Raw genomic sequence first — 25,599 nt, 5'->3', positions numbered from 1 at the left:
GTCACTTCAAATTTACTTTGAACTCCACTGTACAGTGAATTTTACACTTAAGGCTTAAATGTTTCAGTTAATCATGTGAATCGCCGACATGCTACATTAATGTTTACATCCACTCAAAATTATATAAAATACAAGCATTTTATTTTTTTTTTTGAGTTCAACAGTATTGCTTAGAATTACAAAATACAGCAACATCTGAAATACTGAAAGTTTCATAAAAGCAGCAATTTTTCTCCCATTCCCAGTCTTAACTGTCCAGAAAATTACTGAAATAAAAAAAATATTTACCATGTTACATAAGCCACAGATCTAGAAACATGACCAGCAGGTCTTAAACCACGAAACTTAAACACAAACGCAAATGGCAACCAGCTGAGGGCACAATATGAAGTCTCTGTGCTCTATGTATTACAGTTGGGTTTTTTTTTTTCCTCCAGTCAAAAAATAACAGTGTGTTTAGACAGAAATTCAGAAGGCAGACCGGCTTTGTGATGAACACATCAGTGCTTCTGTCGCTAATCGTGCAGAACCACCCTGGTGACAACCGATGGACACATTTACACACGTATGGCAAAACAAGCCGGTAACAACACAGTGCAACTCCTTCCTTGTGATGGCTCCATACAAGAAATATCACAATTCCCCACACGTGTGCTCAAAGACACAAGTTCTAAAAGCTACAAGTGAAATTTCAACCCCTGGAACATACACTCAGTTGATTTTGTCACAGTAGGAACTGTGTGTACTTACTCGGGTTGAATTTTGCTGTAATTCAACTATTTAACTATTTTTGGTCCCCATGTGCAAAAAACCAACTTGAAGCATTTTTTTTTTCCCCCCTTCTCCCTTTCTTTCACTTGTCTGTCAAGGACAGATTGATTTTTTTTATTATTTATTTGTTTTTTTTTTTAGTGCATGACTTTTCAAGTAGCCTATGAAAATCTACAAACAGCTTAAAATATCAGGAAGAAATTCCAAGGAAAAGCATTTTCACAATCAAAGATAACATTCTATGCTTTTTTTTTTTAAGTCCATATAAAAAGAAACTGATAGTGTATAGGTTCTCACATTCATACTAAACAAAAAAAATCCTGTTGTATTCAAAAGTAGTTTCTCAGCATATGCAAACTGTGTATCTTCCTTTATTCAGAATACATTAATTTAGCCTATAAAAATACAATATGGACAAGTTCTTCTCACTCCCTGACATAAGAATTCACAATTTTGAGACAAAAATTGTAAACTTTTATTACATTCAAAATACATTTCCTAAGTCTTTAGAATTTAAGTTCTGAGGTGTCAGCAGTCAGAGCTCTTGGTATACAGCAGAAGTACGTTATTGCAGAACCTTTACACAGAAGTAGCTTTCTAAAGTTAAGACAAACTTACTCTTCCAACGCATTTTTTTGTTGCTACCAGGAGGAAAAGAAAGGCTTCCTGCTATGAAAGGTCTGTGTGAACGCATTACTCAGGTGAACAATCCGGCCCTGACTTCCAGTGCTGCTTCGCTCCACAATCACGCGTGGCATCTGAACAAGCTGAATGGGACTTTTTTCATCCTTTAATGCCTGAGTAAGGTTTAGTATCTGAAAGAGTAAAAGCAGGTAAGGTGAAGGCACACAAATAAAACTGTAGCTAACAGGCTTATAAATTTAGATGCCACTCTTAAATCAATTCTGTGGAGGACTGAGCCGTCCAATTGTTTTTAATTGATTACTCTATTCAAGTAGAAATATTTTAGTTATTTATGTGGTAACATTATGACATCTTACTGCTATCTGACTATCTATTCTTTTCTTGAACAGTTCACGTAATCCTCTTGGAATTTTTGGAAAATGTTAGAGACAAAAATTTAAGAGCATTTTAACTTTAGCACATCTCTTAAGAGCATTGCACCTTTAATGACAAAAAACCTACAAGAAAGTAATCAACATATATTTAACGTTGGATCTACCAGGAGTTCAGCTACAAGTTATTTTCACATCAGAAGACATGAAGTCATATTATTAACCCACACCAAACCCAGTGCTAAGATCCAAATTCAGACCTCGGCTCCCAGGACTCTGTTACCTTCCTTCCAAAACTTCAGTGCTCACGAACTGCCCTGATAGTCTACTCCATGTTCAAGGTTATCCTGCTGAGAACTGGGGCAAGTATTCAGTTTAGTTCTGGTGACAAATTTGCATTATCCTGAATAACAATCCTTTTTTTTTTTTTTTTTTTTTTCCTTCCACAACACCCTTTTCTTCCTTGTGCAACTTAGTCATCCTTTGCTCATTCTGCACTTTCATGGCTGAAGAACCCTGACAGATAAAGTCATTTGCATGGTTTATTAAAATTTGTCTCTTCCAGCCAATCTACCTGGCATTTATACTTTCTAAGGCAATCCTTTGTACACCTGCCTTACCTGGTTGCTTAGTCTCTATATTCTTGAGAAAACTGCTTATCTTGGGTTCAAATATTCCAACTTCCCCCCCGCCCTGCTTCACAACAATATGCTTCTACTTTTGGTACCTTAGAGATCTCGTCCCTTACATGCAAGATATATTTCTTTTCAGCCTCCTTATCTTTATCAACTAGATTCTTCATTTTACAATGATTAAAGTTTTCATTTTTAAGGATATATTTACAGATGTTTTGTCTATCCTGCAAATTCATCTTAAGTGAAGGAATCCGTTATCACGTGATCTAGATACCCAACTCTTCTATAATGCCCTTGTAACATACTTTGGTTTTACACCAAAAGCAAGTCTAAAATCAGTGCTAAGAGGCATCATTTGCTGATGTATTTCTAATCACAACCAAGAATAACTCATTATCTGCATTGCTTCGCTAAATCTATGCCTGAAAACCTGACATCTCCCACAGTGAAACACATTCTTATCTAGCTAGAGAGATCTAAAAAGAAGTAACAACAAAAATAAACAAAACAAAACTCACAACAAAAACCCCAAATCTCTGCTGAAATCCGCCTCAGGGAAAGGGTACAAAGAAAGGGTCCAGATTTAGCCTTTATGGTGGGAAATTAATTTAGACAATCTTAGCTAGATCTCTCTCTTTCTCTCAATTATATAGATCAAGTTTTTTTCCTTAATCTTTTTGTTAAAGAACAGATGCCCGGTAGCCAATTGTCTCATCACAAAAAAGCTACTTCGCACAGTTCAAAATGGATGAATACTTCAGAAGTGACCTTCCAGTGACTGCACAAACTTCTCATAAAAGTTATTAAATTGAATTAGAGGAGTTATTTCTGAAATAAGTAAGGTTTGCTCACTTGTAGTCACCACACATAAGTAATGTTACCTGGGATTATGTTTGACTAAGCAGAGCTGCAGTCTTGTGCAAGGTACTTCTTGATATGGGAAACTCTACACAGAAAGGTCAGATTAAGCCACTCTAGGAACTGTGAGTGTCTGGCTTTAAACTATCCATGCTGAATTTATGGACGCAGAAGTCAGTTTCAATAAATTCAGAGCAAATGGGACTATTAATTTTTCTAGTCCAATTCCCTTATGTTTTCATAAATCACTGTTTTATGCCTACAAAGAAATAAATAATTTGTTCTTAGCTAAAGCTTGTTTTCCAGTATGTCACACCAGTCTTAAATTTTAAAACAGGAAGATGGAGAAATCCTTCTCCTCTCTTCTTTCAGTATTAAAAAAAAAAAAAAAAAACAAAACCACCCAACAATTAATTATCATCAAATTTCTAATCTAAAAATGACTGGATTGGTTCCAAGTATGGTTCTGACATTTGCTAGGACTAAGAAATTTTATTACCTAATATTGCTTTCTTGTGAGAGGTATTTCAATTATCAAGTTAACACTCCAAAATAAAGTCACATTTATTTTAATAACATAACAAAATTACCCACCAAATTTTCCATCCAAGTTTATGGCTCTTCTCCAGTGTTTCATTTTTAAAATACCCTCTAAGAATATATAGGTATTAAGTCCTCCCTTATCCCCCACAAAAGCAATAAAACACAATTACATTATTTAAGAAAGTCTTCTATAAAAATAAAAAATAATAATCAGTACACACCTTCTGCTGTCTCATCTATATGCAAATAAGAACAAACTCTAGAAACAAATTTAGTCTTCTCAGATGAAAATACCTTCAAGTGTCTTTCAGTTCAATAGGAGTCACTTTACATAACTCTAAAAATACATAAAAAAAACCATAAAGAAGTGGTCTTACCTGCCCCCTCATAACAGACATCTGGTTTTCAAAAGTAGCCTTGTCAAATCCTTTGTCGGTCTTTAATAAGGAAAACAAACAGTTGTTATAGGAAATGACACATTTCTTTTTAGCCATGTATTTAGCACACAAATTCGTCAATTTCATAATATGCATAGTCATATTTACCAACATTATAATAATTTTTGGAAGCTTCAAATAGTCATAGTATGACCTACAAAAAGGTCTATTTTTTGCAGCAAGTTTACATATGTGAAAATGAAGGACATTCCACATCATAAAAGTAAAATACATCAGTGGATACCACTTTAGGGCATTGGTAGGTAATCTTAATACCATCAAATAATGTTACACCACTCTGTCTCTCACCTTGACTCTCACAAAAGAATACCTCTTCCTTCAGATTTATTAAATACTTCCACTTCCACTGGGTTCAAGAGACAACCCAAAGTCACTCTGAATACAACTGAGTCAAAGACGCAAATATTACAAATGTGTTTCAGGATCTAGTTTTGACATCACAGCTGCATTTTCACTGAAAGTTTAAAATTTCCATTTTTTTTTTTCCATCCTGATCATTTGGGTTATTTCACTCGAACAGCTGACACAATTGTTCATGGAGTGTTTCAGAGAAAGACACTCCTTCACATGTCAATATTGTAGCACAGTTATGGTATCTTTAAAATAAGTTTAGACTTACCTGATCAAGATTCCAGCATCAGCTTCACACAATATACATATTTAAAATTAAGTATGTGAAAGGTGTGCAGTTACTTTAAGTTACATTAAATATGTGATTTCTTCAGGTTGATACAGTTTATCTTAAATGTATACACACCACACAGGTATGTTAAATGGAGTTTCTACACAGATCTGTGCTATAAAAGTTAACTAGCTTTAATTGATTATGTGAAGCAGATATAGAGAAGGTAATTATGTTTTCAGATGATCTGATTATTATCAGTTAGCCACATTAATGACACAGTTTCCTTTTAATTATATAAACCATTTCTACCACACCAGTGTTAAAGCTAAAATAGTACAGTATCATGACATACAGAAGTTAAATTCATAAACAGAAAAACCATCTAATTGTTCTATTTGAGGTATTAGCTATTTCAATAACGCTCTATTCAAAGCGGCACTCGATTCACCTTAAATAGTTCATAAAGATCTTCACAAAGATCCTGTACGAAGTTCATATCAGAAATGCGAGGAAGAACTAAGTCTCTGGTCTCCTGAGAGAAAGGGACTTTTGCTTGAGACAGCCAAGCCCAGTGAAAGGGATCTAATGCAGAAAAACAGTACATTTACTGATTAACAACAAGCAAAAATGAAATACTCAAGTGCTTACTACTGACACAGTACTCTGCTGCCTACTGGAAGTCTCAGTAACACACTGTTTTTCACAATGTTGTTACCCCATATACCTCTTTGGCTACAGTAACAGAAGCAGTATTACAGCTACGGAGCCTTTTTCCCAAAGAACAAAAATATATTTTAAGTAATAAATATTTAGTTGAAGAAATATGTAAAAAAGGTAAATTAAAATATAAATAATTGAAATATATAAATTCAATACTGTAAGCAACAGTAAAGGCTTTCTCCTAGTTTAGTAATGCAGTTTCCTTTGGAGTAAAATAATGGCTGCAATCAGACGTCAGAAAGATTTTTTACTCATACTGAAGAATTAACAAAAAAGTAGCTGCTATTTTTTAATAAAATGTTTAGTTTATTAAAATGCCTTCTTCTAAGCATGCTGCAAAAGACATTCTTAACTTTTCACATAATCACTATTAAATAGCTTTTTCAGGAGATATTTTAAGAGTAATTAATATTACCAGATGTTAAACATGACACCATACGGTATCAGTTGCTGGAACTGAGGAACATCACTAGCAGCAGGCCACCCACTGAACTTTCTAACACTGCTCACAGTCCTTTGAGTCTGACAGTCCAGCCAGTTTTCCATCCACCCACCTCACAGTCTGTTTGTCCAGTTCGTATCTCACACTTGACTACAAAAATACTACAAGACACCACGCAGAAGACCTCACAAAAGTCAAGGAGGAAAAAAATTATATCAGCATTCACTGCTCCCCCCTCATCCACTGAACCAGTCATCTTATTGTTAAAAGTTATCTAGTCAGTCAAGCACAGTTTGTCCTTAGTAAATCCATGCTGGCTTCCCCATCACCTTCTTGCTCTTCACATGCTTGAACATGGCTTCCAAGAGGATTCATTCCACAGCCTTCATGAAGACTGAGGTTAGGCTGGCTACCCTGTCATTCTCTGTAGCCTGCATCTTGCCCTTCTTAAAGATGGATGTGATACTTAACTTTTTCCAGTCATCAACAACCTCCCACATCACTACAGTCTTTCAATAATGAGAAAAGAGCCTTACAACATCAGCCAGTTCCCACTGTGTTTCCAATGCATCCCATCTACTCCAAAATATGAACCTAACCCTACTCTGAACTTCTGTATGTCCATTTTGCTTAAGTGCTCCCTTTCTTCTGCTTTGGGCAATGACTCATTCACAGAAGCTCTGCTTATGAACTCCGAGACCTAAGAGCAAATCTTACAAGTGAAAACTGAGGCAAAGTCAGCATTGAGTAACTTGCTCTTTCTCATGACTTTTGTCTTTAGGTCCTTGCTGCACTTTTCTTCAGTTTCACTCTCACTTCTGATTTACTTAAGCCTTTCTTGTTGCCCTTCATGTCCTCTGCTAGCTTTACTCCAGCTGAGCTTTGACTCTCCAGACTCTATTCTTGCACTTTTGGACAAAGTCCCTGTTTTTCCAGTGGAGTCTCTAGATGTTTTTTTTTATTTTTTTTTAAAAGGTCCTTAGTTTTTGTATCCCAGTTCAGTCAGGAGTTCCCTGTTCATCTATGCTGGACCAACTTCCTGCCTTTTGGATAGGCTGTTCTCTGGCTTTGAGGAGGTTATCCTTGACAACCAACCAGCTCTGATCACCAAGAAAATATGCTCTAGCCCTCAAGAGCCTGTGATTTTAAACAGCATTATGCTACAAGTTTACCTTTGCAGAATTGTCACAGGCTTGTCCAACTGCAAAAGAACTCTAAAGGACCACCTAAGATTATTACTTTTGATGCTGAAGTAAAAGATGGTATAAAATAAGCAATAATTGCCATGTCTCTAGAATAGCTGCAGAAGTGACTGTAGCAAAGAGATATGTAGGACAGTAACTATTGAGTATCAAGATATACAGAGACAATACAGAGCTCTGGGTGCGGTAATTAACTAGCCTTTTGACAGCAAAACTAGCCCACACTTAGCTGCCATAATTACCTGATTGGTTAATAGGCAACAGAGATAATTGTAAACCCTATTGGGCACTTCCCGCTAAACTATAAGTGGTAAGAAACATGGTCAGAAGCAATCTAGCTTTAACAGTAATATCAATTTTCAGTCTGCTCAAAAATTAACTTCTACAAAATAAGCTAAAGCTAAGAACAAATAAAAATAACATGTAACATGACTCCTTGTTCACCTAAAACATTAATGGCCAAATTCCTATTTCAATACAAAGTGTAGAGAGACAACTTGCATATCCTTGCACTCAAATAATTTTCTACCAGTCCCACCATCAGTCAGCTTACATACAGTAGTACGTTTATGAATTTTCATGTATTAATATTGTTTAACAGTATAAGGAAAAAACTATGAACAAGGACTAAAATCATGTATGCCATTGCAAAAATGGCATTTGTTGCTAACTTCATGAAGATGAGCATGTTATTTAAAAATTCAATATATAACTACAGTGATGACTTCTTAGTTTCTTAGTACAACAACCCAAATAAAAAAAAAAAAAAATACTAATTTGGAAGTTACTCTCCCAAAAGGAAGATGATTGAAGAATGCAATACTTACATGCCCTCCACTCATCAGGATGCTTAAAAGGAAATGCTAAACCATTGTCAATTGCAGCAATTTTAATAGTAGATTCTTTAGTTACAGTCCATTGGCTATCCTATGGAAGGAATATTTCAAAAATAAGCGATACCTAAGTGCTTACAAAAATTGTGAAAAACATTAAAAATACTAAATAATATACTTTTTAGCTTCACTGCTTAAAGTCAACTTCAACAATATAAAGGAGTATCCAAATAAACTCCAGCACATATAATTCTGACTCTACCACCATTAAGAAGGAGCTCTTCCCGCAAATACAAGATCAGCTAGCTACTCATGTGCTCTGCTGTTTTATTATAGCCCAAGCTAGTAAAGAAAAAAACAGCTTCTAGCACTGTTCTATCCAGACTAGTCTAATCCAAATATCTTTTCAATCTTTTCACCTAGAATAATTTACAGTTATCACATTTCTTGAGACCATGCACCAGGATTAAAGCCACACATTTAATCCCCTGCAAGACCAAGTTATAAAACTAAACAATTTAAAGAACATAAGTTTCACAGTACAGTTTTCTTACCTTATCTGACAGATCAAGTCCATCATCTTGTTTTTCGTACCTGACTAACCAGTTATCGTTACCTCTGTCTTTAAACAGGAAAATGCATGTCACGACATGTCATTTATAAAGAAATCATCATCTAGAGTGATATACAATGACTGATATTGTAAATTGAGAATTTACCAAAGTAGTCAGGCAAAACCGTTCAAAAAGTTTCTTCTTTCACAATACCTGGGTTTTAGCTTTACTGAAATGTTTGAGACAACTGATTTACTGGAAAGAACAAAAATTTACCAAGTATTCTTTGGTATGTATTACAGCTTTAGTTTCCCCAACTGGCTGAACATACAGCAAAATATAAAGAAAACTAAGAGAAACTATTTTCGTCCATTTTATACAGAAAGATTGGCTGTATTGTGTATTTCCTGGGGAAAAGACTGTTAGCAGCAGCTGCAACAATGACTTAATTTTTAAGCTTGTTTTAATGCTGACAGGAAAAGGGAGAGGTCCTCAAAAATTATAGATAGTTTGATGTTTGATTACATGGAGAGAACATACTGTTCAAAGATGAGGGGCGGGGGCAGCTGAAGAGCCTTTCAGAAGCTAAAAATGTCTGCACTGTTCAAATAAAATTGAGACATTGAAGGCTCTGACAAGGTCTTTGATAGGGATGACGGCATGGATTTGTAGGTCCTTCTGTCATCTTAGGCTGCTGCCTTAAGTTTAGTTAAACATCCATCAGAAGATTTTCATGTTCTATCATGATTACATATACTAGGTGAAGGTAAAATCATCCACATAATGAAGTTTTGCATTTTGAGTATTTTCCTTACAATTTCAAGAAAGTCACAGGCACAGTAATTGTCTGGAAACACGGGGATCTATCTGGTAAAGCTGACAGACCATAGCAGCATCTAGAAAGTATTACTTTCTTATGAAATTTTCTTCTTTTAGTTTACTTATAAAAAGTCACATGTTAGAGTGACTCATTTTCAAATGGATTCCTTTCTAATAAGTGAATTTAAGAAAAGGAAAATGAACTAGAGCTGGTATATCTGAAGAGTAAAGGTGCCCACCTCTGACAAAGCAGCAAAGAAAGTATTTCAAATATAAAACTGCCTTTGAATTCTTGAGGAAATAAATCACCTACATAGTCAACAGAAGAATCCCAGCTTCTCAGTGAAAGCAATAAGAATGCAGGAGAACAGAGATAAACATCACAGTTGTACTTCAGTGCCTAGTCACAATGAATATGAACTATTTCGCACTGACGTGAAACTGTGCTGTTACCGGCTCCAGCTTAGCATAAAAGGAACGATAGCCATGGCTTACTCTTATAGGTCCTGAAACCCCACCATCCCTCATCCTAATCAGGGGAAACAGACAGTTAATAGCCTACTAACAGAATTAAAACATAATGAAAGTATTTGTTCTTGAATTCTTACATTGCTTAAAAATATCCTGTAACAGCCAAAAAGGTCTGTTTGGATTTTGTCATATTGCAACATTTAATGTTTGAATACAAAGTAATTTTCTTTTAAAGTGTAAAATGCAACGTTCCGGCCTTCAATTGTGAGAAGAGCGTCTGAAACACATTAAAAGCATTACTCAACAGCTTTCAGCCAGCACTGCTTACCACTTCTGCTTCACAAAATCAGACAGATACTGAGACACTAACAAATACCTGTATTTCTGATGACATAATCCAAGATAACCAATCTTTCAAACTGTGACTGAAATTCTTTCCTTGTGTTCTCAGGTAAAGGATCAGTTTCAAACTTCCTGAGCCAGTAGTCAGCTTCCTTATAACCTTCAACAAACAGCTGGAAGGAGCCAACCTGTAACATTAAGAAACTGCATTTGGAAAATGCACTCGGGTAGGCCACACAACTAATCTTGATATTAACAGAAAAACTGATTATACACTTTCAAAGTTCAGAACACCGGAAGTATGACATTACAAAAAAGTAGTTTCTCTTTCATCCCTAAATTCTTAAAAAAAAAAAGTAAGACTCAAATCATGAGGGTTTTTTCCTGAGGTTTTTGGTGGCTTTTTTTTTTTTAAAAAAAACATTTGCATAAGCACCGACTGAGCTTACCAGGAATAACATGTAGCCAGACAGCTCAACATAAAATGAACATTCAGTATTACAAACAATATTTGAAACAAAGAGGAAGAAGTGGTATCTATTGTCTTTTTTCCTTGAAAACACTTGGTTCAATAGTTCATAGGAAACTCACCAAAAACTACAGGAGAAAAATCTTCCTCTCTGAAAAGCTTCTAAGTTTCATTGATGAGAACTGCAGCATTAACCATTTTTTCAAGACTGACAATTTTTGCATGAAAATGGCTGAAATACATTTCCCAAAAAAGTCCAAGGAAGAATACTACAGATGGCATAGACTTCATGTGTGTGGGCAACCAGAAAGGTGCTCAAGATTAAAACTGAAGAGAGAACTTATAGTCGAGAAGTAAAACGCAGATAGATGCACATGTGCAGAGACACGGATAAACAGACAGCATGTGGAATAACCATGCTGATACAAGCTTGCATAACATATGTCACATGGATCAAAATTGCTGGGAACTGACACAAGTGGATTACCCAAGCTGTACATAACCTGTATTTTAAAAGTTTAGGAGTAGAACACTGTGGTGATATTTTGGGGATACAATAAGGCTCATTAGGCAAGAAAGATGTAAGGTTTTAGTCAGTGGAATACTGCACACAAGATGAAAGGAAGGTAGGACGAAAACAATAGGATACCTAAAAGAATAAAACAAACAAAAGAAGAAAAAAAAAGATTTAGGAAAAATTAAATAACTAGATAAATTTCAGGGGAGAAAAAAATTAGACAATATAAAAACACGATACTGAAATGAAGCGTACTAAACAGTCAAGAAAAAGAAAAAACAGTGAGAGACATACAACATTTTAATGTGTTACTCCTCCAGCAGAAAGCAAGACTGCAGACTGATACAAGGAGTGGCAAGATTATTAAAGTAGTTCAAATGAAGGAATGATGTAAGAGTGGATAGATTTTTGCATAGAAAGAGTCATAGTTATCAAACCTGTCATTCAGAGACAGTTTTCAACAAGCAACTTCTACTGTTGAAGTTACCAACAAATATTCTTTTCTTTTTTTTTTTTAAATTCAAAATTTTGTATAAGAATCAGGAAACGTACAAATAACTTAATTTTCCATCTTACCTTAGGAGGTAGTCCAATTCGATTAAATTTTTTAGCAACTTTTGGCACTTTCTCTAAAGCATATTTTTTTCCTCTTGACTTTGCACGATCTATTGCACTGTAATTAAAGGTCTCACTGACAAGCCAGACAACCTTAAAATATGAAAGTTAAAAACACAACTCAGAATTTCTTATTATGTCAATTATAAATTTACAGTAAGTTTTATGCTCGGTTGTCAAAAAAGGAAAAAGGAAGCATCAGGCATTTCCAACAGACAAATTTTATGTGAAAAGTTGAATATTTACTATTCTTCATATCTCAAACAAAAACGTGGTAAAAGACTTAAGTGAGAATCTTTATATGCTGCTTTTTGCATTTCCGATGCATCTCACCAAAACATGAGACAGAAAAAGTCAGAAAATGCTAGAAACAGAAGTGGTTCCAAAAAAGAGAGATTCAATTCAGATCGCAAACTTATCCTTTAAAACAAAAATCACAGTCACTATTTCTACATCAAACCCCTGCACCTTTGGCCTTGCAATAGTTTATAAATGACTTGGGGATAATGCACGATATGCAAGCACGTCTCCACAACTACAGTCTAAAGACTGATAAATCTGTCACTACATATTTTTTTGCATTCAATAGTTTATGTATTTTAACTTTTACCTTGGTTTTAGGTACAACTCCCAGCCCCAGCTTGTCATCCACAAGATAGGCACCAGCTTCAGAGAGGTATCCCTGATTTGGAACGAGGCAGCCTCTGCCAAAGCAGCAAGGACAACAAACTTTGTGAAAATATTTGGTCCATTTTGGATTTAGATGTCCATAAGGCTCTTCAGATTTTGGTTTGAACACTCCAATAATTTTCTAGGATAAATAATATAAAATCAAAGTATGAATGCTTTAAATTGCAAAAGATTAACCAATACTTTCAAATAACTAATTTTCAAAATAATTTAATAAATTGCATTTTACAGTTCCTCCTTTTAGATCATAAAGTAATAAAACTATCAAAATAGTATTCCAAATAAATTTATCATCAAATGCTTGTCTAGAAGTAGTACAAATTCAAAATAAGCTCTTTATAACAGAGTCAAAACCAGCTAACATTCACTAGTTTTTCAAAACTAGGACTGCATTTTAGAATATACTACGTTTTTATATTCTAAGTTTTTAAAAAAGGAGGTTTTAAAAATAGTTTTAAAAATAATTTTCAGACCACCAATTACTCATTGACGAGATGATTCACATAGAGACATAATGTTTCCAGGAAAAGCGACAAACATACAGAATGCTAATAATCAAATGTTACCATTTCTCTTTTATATCTATTTTATTTATTGCATTAGGTTAGAATGGATCAAAACGTGCTGCACTTCGCAATTCCAAAGAGTGGTGGTGTTTACCACGCTGTAGATTCCTCGACTCAAAGCTGACAGTTCACACTATCAGCCACCACTTACATTGGAGACATGTAGTAAAGCTTAAAATTACTCAGAGTACTCTATCCAATTTTGGACACTATGCTTGAAGGAATCTGTTAACAAACTCAAGAAAGTTGAAAAACCAATGAGATTAAGCATAAAAAATGTGAAAGACTGTACAAACAGGGATTGTTTAGCCTAAGAGAAAATGGGGCACAATGAACTGTGTAATAGGTTGCTATAGAGAAAAAAGCAACAACACATCTACTGTTAACAAGCCAAGAAATGATAGGCTTAAATCCCAGCGGATAAGTTGCAAAGAAAAAACCCTTTTGAACCTTAAGAGTGTCTCAAGACTGGAACAGACTGCCACGTTGTGGAGTCTGCAAAACAGGATGTCACTAACAACAGGTTAGGTTAGACATTCATCAGGAATCACTTTAAGATGATCCTGCTCCACAACACAGGCATTAAATACATGATTTCCCAAGGCGCCTCCTACACGTGATTCTACATTCGTTAACCTCAAACCACAAGATTATTACCACACTAAAAATATATAACCTTCCAATTGTCTGTGATAAACTTTAGCCTAGTACATAACATTCATGTAATGAGACTTCTGCAGCTCAAGAGAAATGCTGTAGAAACGCCCTATCTTCATTCCTTCTCACAGGACCATACTTAAGAACAACTGTTTAAGAAGCATTTTCACATATTAGTACTTTGCCGAACCCTTATCAAAAAAAGTGTTTCAATAAGCTAAACACTGCCTGTTGTTGCACCAACACTCATAGCTGATTTACACTATTATGTCATGAACAAATTTGCTGGCAGTCAGAAACCAGCATTTTGCTTCAGTAACTGCTGATTCAACTAGACTAGAAAGAGGACCTGGCTAGTTGTTCTAGCTTCTAGAGAATTTTCACTTTGTCCAAGACAATCTAACTAGTCCAAAGATTGCCCAAGACAATCGTGCTTTGTCCAAGACAAACTAACTACAGAGAACTTGTTTCATTCAGTTTGTAAACAGATTATGCAAGACACCAGGCATTAGTGGCATCACCTGTACTGTCCATTTATTTTGATACATTCCCATCAACTACCAGGAGAAATAAGTTACAAAATATCACTATTTGCATTCATCCTATAAGTTTCCTGTCAAGGGGGGCAGGAAACAAATTGACAAAAATTCTCTTGTTTTCAATATGCTGTTACCTGTAAGGTTACATTTAAAATCATGAACAAATTCTATGCAACTGCACAGGCACAATTCAATTTAGACCTACATAAAAGGTTACACTTACAATAAATATTCTATGCTACTTGAAAGGCTGGGATGTTCTCTGAACAGTTTACTATTTTTTTATTTTTTAAATCACAACACTTTGGAAAATGAATTTACTTGGTATATGAGTTTAGTCAAAATTCTAATGTTAGGTTTATAATTGTTTAAAAGTTCTTTAATTTTTTTTTTATTGAATCACGGGTATCTACCTGCTCAAAACAAAACTAGCAGCTTTTCATTTCCCAGAAACGTAGTGGCATATTTGGCAGTATATGCCAAGTCATTAATTATCTCTTTTCTGAATCACTCTTTGGATAAGACTTCCCACAAACTGCCCATTTTAAAAAGGGGCTTAGCTTATCCCATTACTTGCCCAGACTATACTGCGCTATGCTATCAAATCTAGATGTGGCTTTCAACGTTTCACTGAAGTCAGAACCTTGCTAAATTTTGCAGAGCCACTTCTGTTGAGGACCAGCGTAGAAACAGAAAGCTAAATATGTAAACAACCTACCAAGGCCAGTCTTAATTTTCCAAGTCAAAATTAATTTCTAGACTGACTCCATTGGCCTTACCAAATAGCCAATAGCTAAACTGTCAAAAACATGTTGCAGAATAGTTTGTAACACACACAAGGTCTTTTACTTTGTTGGTTACACAACGAACAACAAATGCAGAAACATTCAACACTTCAGCAATAGTGCTGCTTAAGTACTGAACTACTTCATACCAGTATAGAACTATGCCAATAAATGTAAAAAGTTAATAATTTTGATTCGGCAATTTGAGTTTTATCTTTCTGATAGAGCCAAATCAGCAAGTAAGATGACCTAATGGAAACAGGTTATTTTACCTGTAACTTGGTATTAGTGTGGGTAAACACTTCAGAAGCGGACAAGTAAGAAGGCTTAGCGTGTCTTTAATAAGCTCTTTCCCAGCGTAAGGAAGAAGAGATTACTCAAGAAGAATAGGAGAAAGCAAGTCACAAAACTGGTCTGAGGCCGAATGATGCAATACTCTGTCAAACAAGATATGAAATCTATTCCACAAATGGGAGTTGCACTATTGACAAAATGAAAGTTTATCAGACCTTTAATATGGATAACAAATTTCGATAAGGTCTAAATTTAGTGCAAAGAATAAAAGCAAAATTGAAGGTCGGCTAGGAACTCGGTATCATTCTTCTCACAGTCCCATGTTGGCAAATAGTTTCATATTTTGCAATAAGATTTTTCTGGCCCACATAAAAAAAATTAAAAAAAAAATTGGGTGTTGTTTAGGCTTCATTTCTCCTAAATGCTTATTCAAATCAATGACCTGCATGAAGGGCGAGGGCAAATCACTACTAGAAACTTAACTAGGAACAAAAACAAGACTTCACTGCAAAACAAAAGTAAAACCAACAAGAAAAATCACCACATAAGAAACCAGGAAATAAGGTGTTCCATCCAAAACACTACGGTTATAAAAATGACGTGTAAGTACTCTCTCATTAGCCGTAGGGCACAGTGAGTCTCTCAGGCATTTGCTAGTCACCAAAAAAATGCAAAATCAGTCTGGAGAGGCTTCAAACAAAACAGATTTGCACATATGGCAATTCAGAACAAGTATGATTTTTTTTCATAGTAATTTCTCTACTAATTAGCTTTCTAAGAATAAAAGATCTCAATTGCACAGCACTAAGAAATACTCAAAAAAAAACCAACAAAACACAACCAGTTTTAAAGCATTTTTAGCATAACAGTGTAGACACGTCATGCATTGACTTTTTGAAAAAGCATTGATTTAAACCAGTATTCAGTTACTTACTCAGACTTTTTCCTATTCCGTATTAAAGAAGATGTAATCGTAATTTAAAATACCTTTTTTAAAACAGTATAAAGTTTGAATATGTATATATAAGCATACAACCTGAAAACCTATAAAGGACCAAACTACTGAAGCAGGGAAGTGACCTGAAGTTTAAAAAGCTTGCTGAAACTTTGAACAGATTTTCACATAAAAAGCATTGTACACAACAGCAAGAATCCCACAAAGTGGTTAGAGGAAAGAAGTTGTTTTTTTTCCTTCCAGTTTCAAAGAGTGAGAGACATTCCTTCCCAACCTACTTTGGCTCTCTACCACCAGAATGAAGGGGTCATTACTAACAAGTGTTCCTGGAACACAGGAATATAAACTGCAATGTGTAGTTCTTAAAAGATTTTGAATGGGTATTTCTGCCACTTTCCATCTTAGAAATAAATTCATGTATTTATTTGTATTAAATCAGGTAACTATTCTAAAAAAATCACACACCAATAAAAGTGTAAAACTATCACCAGAAAAGTGGCATTGAACCAAACACCTATGAAAATTAAGTGGCAAAACAGGAATATATTCTGTAATGACCAATAATATGAATAAAAGCTAAACAAAAATGAAAAAAAAAATCAAACCACCTTCCTAAATGAATGGGAAGTTACCATTTTGGGGATGCAAGGAAGAACAACAATCTTGAATATGGTCTGAAACCTAGGCACTTAAAATGTTACAACTTCCATGTCTAACACAACAGGGATCCTCAGGATTAATGAACACCTACATCTGCCTAAGACCAGAAGACTGTTCATTGAGCTTAAAATAAAACCAGATATGACAGGTTAACAAAGGTGTGGGGGTTTGGAACAGGTTGGGAGGCAGAAAAAGTATTTCTGATTTAAAGAAAACAATGTGAAAGTATGTCTGAAGCGTCACTTTCTCTTAATAATGCTAACCAAATGTTACTTTTCAAGCAAGATTTTCAGGTAACTGTTAGTTCTCTGTCTCAAAGTAACCTCAGGACATCTCTTCGATGATCACTATTGAAGGTACCATTTACCACTAAGGGAGGGGAAACCAAATCTTCTAAGATTCAGCAGCCAAGTGCAAGTTAAAAGGTAGATGTGTTCACATCACTCTTCTTGCCCATCTACCAATTGTACAAGAGGAAGGAGACATGACCTAAATATAAGGCTATCTCAAAAGAAAAGATAAAAATACAGGGGGCTTGGCTACAGAAACACAAACAGTGCACAAATCAGAAGCTCAGTTGTGTCAAAAATCAATTAAAACGTACAAAGAACAAAATGTTAGGTTCTGCACAAAGGAATCCCTGAATTGTTTTCAGATGTTAAAGAGGGTCTTTTATTTTATCTTTATTTCTTTGGTGTAGATCACTGAAAACATGGTAAAACTGCAACAGAGAAATAATAGTTATTTTGGCTTAGCTTATGCTGCAAAACATAATTAGAAATCTAAATATTACTTGCATTGATTTTTCCAACATAGATTTTGGCATACCATAAATTATTAAACAACTTATTTAAATAAGTTTCCATTTAAATATAAGTTTAAAATTTCCATTTTAAACTCGCTGCTGATAGCATCTCTGACTTTGCAGTTAAGTGCTCACCCCTTTTGGATCCTTGGCAAAGTAACTCCCACTGGATCCTTGAGAGATTCTTTCTGGAAAAACTCCACAATCTATAGCTTGTTCTGCTCTCAGAATAATTTCTGCAAATTCTGGATCATCTAAAAATATATTCATATCAGCAGTATGTCCTGTATGCCCTGAAAAATAAGAAAACAAGCAATTATAAGTGTAATTTGTATTAGGAATTAATAACAACATAAACACATTGAAAAGCTAACAGCCTTCTTTACTAATGGCCATTCAATAGCAGGCTGAAAAATACAGTCCATTAAATCAGTACAAGTTTTCCCACTGATTTACCCATGTCTAATCAACCTTTTGTTTAAAGTAAATCAGCCGAATCTGCAACAACTAATTTGAGACTACCATCGCAAAGCGTTTATACTTTTCAAGGATATTTTTCATTTACATAAGGAAGCCTATAAGAAAAAAAATACCTTCAAAATCAGAACTGTAGAAGTGGTGCTAAAGATATTACATACCATTTTTATTAGGATTTTTGTGTCCTTTTGTAGAAAAAGCCACCTAAAAGTAAACTGTCCGTGACCCACTAACTATTGGAATGGTATCATACCATTCATTTAACAGCTTGGCTAACATGTTCATTATCTGCTAAGATACAGCAATGCTATTCACAGAACAGTCCGTTCCATGCAGCACTGAGAAGTGGCACCAATATCCCAGTGAAGCACTGCATGCCATCACCATTCCAACATTGAAACACTATCACCTACTTACAGAATTTCTTTACGTACCGACCAAAAGATCATCTCTATGCAGGCATTCATGCAAACTCTATGACTCTATTTAGAAAGATAACTAGAAGAGAAGTTGCCAGGATTTAATACTTTACTGCTCTTTAAACTTTTTCAAACTATTCCTTTGCAAGTCCTGAAACTGTAGATTTTTGTACCTTACTTTTAAGGCTAGAATTATTCCACATTCTTACTGAGTGTATTTTAATGAGCCTGTGCATTAGGGCTCATTTCTGCATTAAGAAACAGCTACATTATTCTAAATAAAACGTTTACAGATAAAGTTGCCTACTTCCCATTTCAGCACTTGAAGAAACATAAGATAAAATAAAACACATACATTCTTCTGGAATGACAACTGACACAGAATCCATTCAGAAAAGATACTCCTAAATAGTTTATGGATAGCCAAATAAAAAAAAAAAATACTCTTGGTGTTTTGGGACACCTTTTTGTAGCACAGTACATTCTTTGAAGTTTTCTAGAACGTTACCACTTGCTTGCATGAACCACTCACAATTAATAACATGGATTCCAAACAAAAACAACTAAAAAGCATAAAACATAGGAAAACCTTAGTTTAAGTTGGCAACGGGAAGAAAAACCTTAGAACTAGTAACAGTTCATTCTTAAGGATCAACAACTACAACCCATTGGATCAGAACCTGTTAAGAAAACTTGGCCAATACTTCTGCGCTAAACTACAGTTTAATTTTAAGACTATTATTGGGACTATCAGATACAATCAATGAATTGCATTTCACGGAGCCAGCCACCAAGAGAAAGGGAAAGAGGTCTAAGATTTCCCTGTCAAAGTACTTAAGTGAGCTAGGGAAATAAACACCAAAACCTACAATACACTTATTTTTATGGACAAAAAATCACTTTGAATCAGTGGATCTTACTCCATATACAAGCCTCGACTATCTCTACACAAGAAACATCACATCATACAGCTGAGCTGCGACTACTACATATTTTTGTCAGTGGAAGTAAAATTAGGGTTGTGCACTATACTGTTACCAAACAAAATGCAACATCCATATGAAGCTGCTCTCTGTACATTAGTCTTCCAGAGGAAGACCTCCAGATTAACTTTCTATCACAGGGACTGACGTTGTCTATGCAGAAGACAACTTTCCAAGAGGTCAGTTTTTCATTTCTGTGCATTAATTCCAGAATCTAAAACCATAAGAAGTCTGTCTTGAGGAAATTCTTCAACCAGGTATTTTCTAACACAAAAGATAACTGCAGGAAAAATATATTTGATCAAAAATCTAGTTAAAAACAAACAAACAAACCACATTATGCCATATGCTCAAGGAAGAAGAGAAGAGAAAAAAAATTCTGAAACTTATGATTTATTCATTATTGCTGCTGTGCTACTAGAAAGTCTTCTGTTACCAAAGCAATGTGGCTGTACAAAAACATATAGGCTGAAAACAAGGAAACAGGCAGCTTTAAGAAATTTCCTTTCTGTTTATCTACACTCTCCATATGAAATAAGCCATTTTAATTGAAGCTAACATTTGCAGAACGCGGCAGGGTCTTCCGAGTTGGTTTCTTCTTCAAAAGTTATTTTAATCAAGTTTTCCACTGTGAAAATATGTTACAGTCACAACTTAATTCTAGTCTTAATCCAGTCTCTAAACTGACAAGTATGATTTATCAAGGTTTTTTTCTTGCAACCACTCCTGAAAACTATTCTCATTAAACTCCCACTCAGGAGATCAGGGCTCGCAAATATAGTCTAACTACAAAGCTTAATAGATTTTTTTCAAAATAATGTGGACAATGCCTAAGGCTGTGAAGCTGCTATACTTGAATGAGGACGAGCCAAAGATGATACAAATGCATGTAGACACCTCAATCTGTTCTTCCATCAAGTTAACATGACATAAGCTAAACAAATACACTTTGCAAGAGTAACGTGTGAACCCTTTCAATACTAAACTAGCTTTATACGTTATACATTTTAACATTAACATAATTAAAGGTAGTCCCTTCAACCAATTTCATCTTCCTCTGTGAAGTTTCACATTGTGACCATAATTCCATTATGAAAACACTCTCCATGTTGCAATAACATGTATGAATAACATGTGTTGCATATCTGTTCCACCTGACAGATGAAACAATCCTGTACCTTCAAGTGTTAGACATACAGAAAAGGTAAGGACAAGGAAACGAGCAAGAGATGAGATGCTGCAATCAATCACAGTTCTGAGATTTTCTTTCATATTCTTGAGGCAGATCCCAGGTACTCTGCATTCACCATTTTAATTGCCGCAGTAGTGCAAGACCCACGGCTCTAGTCTCCACTCTGAAGCATTAACTACTATGTTTTGCTAGAATGTAGTCTCAGTAACACATGTGGGAATGAGACAGGAGAACTGTCTCAACAGGAGAACATTTTAACACCATGTTCACATTACAGGTCTGGTCTACTCTTGGGACCATTGGTTAAAAGATTAAGTTTTTTTTCCTTATGATTAAACAGTACACTAGCAAAAGCTCCCTATGGATACTAAAAAAGTTATTAGCATAACTTATTTTGCTCAAATTGATGGGGGTTTTGTTTGGATTTTTTTAATATGCTATTGTTGCAAAAGGAATAATTTTTACCAGTCTCTGGCAAGAACTCCTGTGGTACAATTGCAAAAGCAAACACTATTAAGTTATGGAAGTCTACAGATTTCCATCAGCAAACCTTTCCTAGATGTACACCTACTTACAAAGTTGCACAGAATCAGAAAGCTTGAAAGTCTAAAGAAAAAAACAGTAAGCAATAAATATTATGTAGTTTATCATATTACCCATATTTAGAATTAGATAATGGCTTATGCTTCTTTTCAAGCTCATATCTAAGTTCTTGCATTTCTGAATTTTCACATCACATTTCTTTCTCTCTTCAAGACTGGATTTCCAAACATGGAAAGCAGATAAATTTTTATGAAAATGAAAAATATGACAGAAGAGTACGCACCTAAAGCTCTTCATACATGTGATGGCACAAAGAAGCGAACGCATGATTGGAGCAAAGAACAGAAACAGAGCAAAAAATTTTTTTACAGGATGAAAAGATGGGGGTCGCAAGCAAGTGATTGCTGGAATAGGCCAGAAAAATAGAAAACTTTACAGAGTTTGCCAAGTGTTCAGGAAGCAGCAGCCGGCCCCACCACAGAACAGTCTGTAAAACTTGCAAAGTCAGAAGTTTCAAAAAAAACGGCAGAAAGAAACAGAGCAAAGCACAACAAAACATAAGACTGAGAACAAGGAGAAGTAACAGTGGAGACACTCATGAAGATGCAAATGAGTTCGTGCAGCCCTGCACACAGAGACAAAGCATTTGAACTTCAAGCCATTCACAACACTTTCCCTTCAAAGGCTACTAGTCAGCGAGCCCACAAGCCGAGCATGGGCAACGCACCTCTGCCCCCCGCCGACACTATGCCTTCCGATGAAAACTCGTAACAAGCTCCCCATGAGTCGGGGATACCTCGGGGAGTCCCCGCCACCTCAGCCACAGCATATCAGCCGCACTTCAGGCCCCACAGGGGCTTTTCCAGCCTCGCTGGCAGGGCAGGGCAGCGGACACCCCTCTTCGCAAAGACACCCGGGCAAGCCCCCCCCTGCCGCCGGCTCCCCCGCGCGCCCAGCCGCGCCCGGCGGGAAGGCGGTGGCCCCGGGCCGTACCTGCGGCGGCGCGGGGCTCCTTCTCCCAGGAGGCGCCCGCTCGGCGGCCGCGGCCGGACGCCCGCAGGAGAGGCTCGTCCTCTCCATCCCCCTCGGGCCCCGAGTCCTCCTCACCCGAGTCCTCCTCCTGGAGCCCCAGCTCCCCACACAGCCTCACGGCCCCACCGGGGGCGGCTTTCGCCCCTGGCGGGCCCCGCCAGGGCGGCCCTCCCTGAGGCGCCGGCTCCGACAGGAGCAACAGCCGCTCATCGGGCCCCTCAGCACCCGTCTCCGCCATGGGCGGGGGACCGAGCGCGGTGGGAGGAGGCGCCGCCGGGCGGGCTCAGGCCCCTCCGCCGCAGCCCATGGCGAGCTCGGCCGCCAGCTCCAGCTCGGCAGCCCCGGCTCCCGGCACGGCCCTGCGCACGCGCGTGGCGCCGGCACCCCGCCCCCGCCACCTGCCTTAAAGGGGCCGCGGCCCCAAGCGGCACCGCCTCTGTGTCCCGGCACCGAGGGGACATCCCAACAGCGATCGAGGTCGGGCTTGAGCGCGGGGCTCCAGGGCCTTCTCCGGGCCACCAGTTTCCGCTAGCCAGCTGCTCTCCCTCCCCATACTTTAAAAGGCACTATCACGGTAATTTCCAAAAGGAAGCCGAAACCCAACATGAATATATTCCCATTATTCCCCCGCCCATCCTGGCGTTATTGACTGGAAGACAGGGAACACAGATGTAACCCCCAGAGCTGCTCAGACTTTGGCCTGGATGCCTTCTCCCATGCCTCCCCAGAGAAGAGGGGTTTTCCTCTTCTCAGGAAACTCAAAGGTTTTTGGTGAAATAGGGGTACAGGTACTCAAAGATTTTGGTGAAATACAGGAGAAAAATACACGCATGGAGTACTTGTATGGAACTGGGATTCTGCGTCATACTGGGAGCAAATCAATTCTCAGCTAAAACAGCAATTGCACATATTTATTATTCATTATTCTCATAATTATTCATGATAAAATGGATTAATTCTGTACTTTACCTGGATCACAGAAAGAAAATTACCGTGCTTGGTTACCAACAAAAGCAAACCTCACCGAAATGCTTGACTTGTGTTTGTTTTGTCTCAGGTTACTCACCAGCCACTGGACTTTGGAACTAAGCTGAGTGTCATTTACTTATGTAACTATTAATGTCTGTAACATTCGATAAAATCCGTTCACACTTGCATTTCTGTTTCCGTTCTTTTCTATTAAAAGTGAACATATTCAGTCAGCTGTGATTCCAGATGAATAGCCATTTTATGCCTAGTAAACAAGTATATGAAGGCTACAGCAACTGGATGTAATTTTCTGTATGGAAAATTATACAAAATGTTAATTCCTGTGTGAAGCAGACAGAAAGATCAGACCAAAATGGGAGGTTTTAAATCTAAATTTTGCCCAGCAGACCATTAAGGAAGACTGCATCTCCCCTTAGCTGTATTAGTTATGAGTGCGTTGTGGCTGTTTCAATAATGTTCTGTCAAACAGTTCATCCATGTGTTTCTAAAAAGTTTGTAAGTTCTTTCTTTTGAATAAACTAAACAAGAAATAACTCATTAGTTATTTCTTCTGATTTAGGGATTCATCTACACATGCTAGTGTATGTCTAAATGCAGTTAACTTAGTTTTTATCTTCTACTGCAAAGAACTTTGGTAACTTGCTCACACGTCTTGATCTAACGAAGCCTTTACATTGCTTCAATCTTCAGTAGTGCAGAGTTCAAGCACGATGACAGCTCATAATTAAGCAAAATACATATCACCATCATAGTTATTAACAAACTATTAATTTTAATTCTGAGTAGCTAATACCCTCAATTAGCCACTTGGATTAAAATTACTAACAATTAAATCATGCAAATAAGTTGTATCATTTTCCTCACGCTAACACTTTTGCCCCTATCCTTCTAATCCACAGAGCACACTTTGTCATCTGGTTACAGTGTACATCTGAGCACCATGTCGAAACATCGGGGTGGGGAAAACGGGAAGAAAAAAAGAGGGGAATACATGCACAATCCTGCACTTTTAGCTTTAGGTGAGCGCCCTCTTGTGATAGTTTGAAATAAAGAACAAGATGAATAGCTGCTCAGAATTTCTGAAGAAACGCCAACACGACACATCGTAACAATCCGGATGCCACATGACTACGGGGAGTAAGGAGCGTGACAATTCAACTTGCAAAGCTCTTTTCTGTTCAAAAGGACTAAGAAACTATGTTAATTATAGTCTGAGACAACAATTCAAACAGGTGTGTAAGATTACTCGTCAGAACGCCTGAAAGATCCTAATCGGGCTAACTAAACTTACAGAAGCAGGACGGTCACTATGTACTTCGCACATGTCAATTAGCCGCCTGAGCTTAAAACTGTAAAACAGAAGAATCGGATAAGACTTCATAAACAAATTCAGTTGACCAGGTACAGGCTGGTTGAAACTAAACACTGGAACAAACGCACTGTGTACTTAACATACCTCTTCCATTTTTGCACGCTCGCTACTGGTTATTTTCAGACGGCGAGCGGCAATCTGCCAGCCCTGGTGGTTGCCGGACTGCCAAGAACAGCGGAAGCAGCGAGGGGCTCCAATGCCCAGAGGAGCCCCTGTGCTCCAGGTAAGCTTCTACTTGCTGAGGCTTCACTGGCAGCTCCTGGTAAATGTGCAATGCCTGTCCCAGATTTCCTACTGGGATGACTGGGGTACTGTGTCCAGTTCTGGGCCTCCCAGTTCAAGAAGGACAGGGAACTGCTGGAGAGTCCAGCAGAGGGCTACAAAGATGATCAAGGGAACGGAGCACCTCTCTTATGAGGAAAGGCTGAGACCTGAGTCTGTTTAGGGTGGAGAAGAGAAGACTGAGAGGGGATCTCATCAATGCTTATCAATATCTAAAGGGCAGGTGTCAAGAGGATGGGCCAGACTTTTCTTAGTGGTGCCCAGAGACAGGACAAGGGGCAACAGGCACAAACTGGAACACAGGAAATTCCAGCCCAACATGAGGAAAATCTTCTTTACTCCGAGGGCGGCAGAGCACTGGCACAGGCTGCCCAGAGAGGCAGTGAAGTCTCCTTCTCTGGAGATATTCAAAACCCGCCTGGACGTGTTGCTCTCCAGCCTGCTCTGGGGGAACCTGCTCTGGCAGGG

The 25,599-nt window shown here is 37.2% G+C and overlaps 1 protein-coding gene across 2 annotated transcripts; it reads right to left on the bottom strand.

Moving 5' to 3' along the window:
* Positions 1 to 119: 119 nt before the first annotated feature.
* On the bottom strand, positions 120 to 22,866 carry PI4K2B (phosphatidylinositol 4-kinase type 2 beta). Of its 2 annotated transcripts, none has more exons than XM_074587734.1 (10): positions 22,449 to 22,866; positions 17,977 to 18,134; positions 12,501 to 12,701; positions 11,852 to 11,983; positions 10,324 to 10,477; positions 8,658 to 8,725; positions 8,098 to 8,197; positions 5,355 to 5,488; positions 4,201 to 4,260; positions 120 to 1,586 (listed from the first exon to the last, which is right to left on the bottom strand). In XM_074587734.1, exons 1-10 carry the CDS (start codon positions 22,723 to 22,725, stop codon positions 1,413 to 1,415), a joined length of 1,458 nt encoding a protein of 485 aa, XP_074443835.1. In that variant the 5' UTR covers positions 22,726 to 22,866; the 3' UTR covers positions 120 to 1,412. The 2 variants fall into 2 exon arrangements, with proteins under 2 accessions (XP_074443835.1, XP_074443836.1); XM_074587735.1 differs by having other exon boundaries at positions 22,563 to 22,833.
* Positions 22,867 to 25,599: the final 2,733 nt, after the last annotated feature.

This window comes from Larus michahellis, chromosome 5, assembly GCF_964199755.1.
Source record: "Larus michahellis chromosome 5, bLarMic1.1, whole genome shotgun sequence".
NCBI classification, from domain to species: Eukaryota; Metazoa; Chordata; class Aves; order Charadriiformes; family Laridae; genus Larus; species Larus michahellis.
This window is presented reverse-complemented; position numbering and strand designations above follow the sequence as displayed.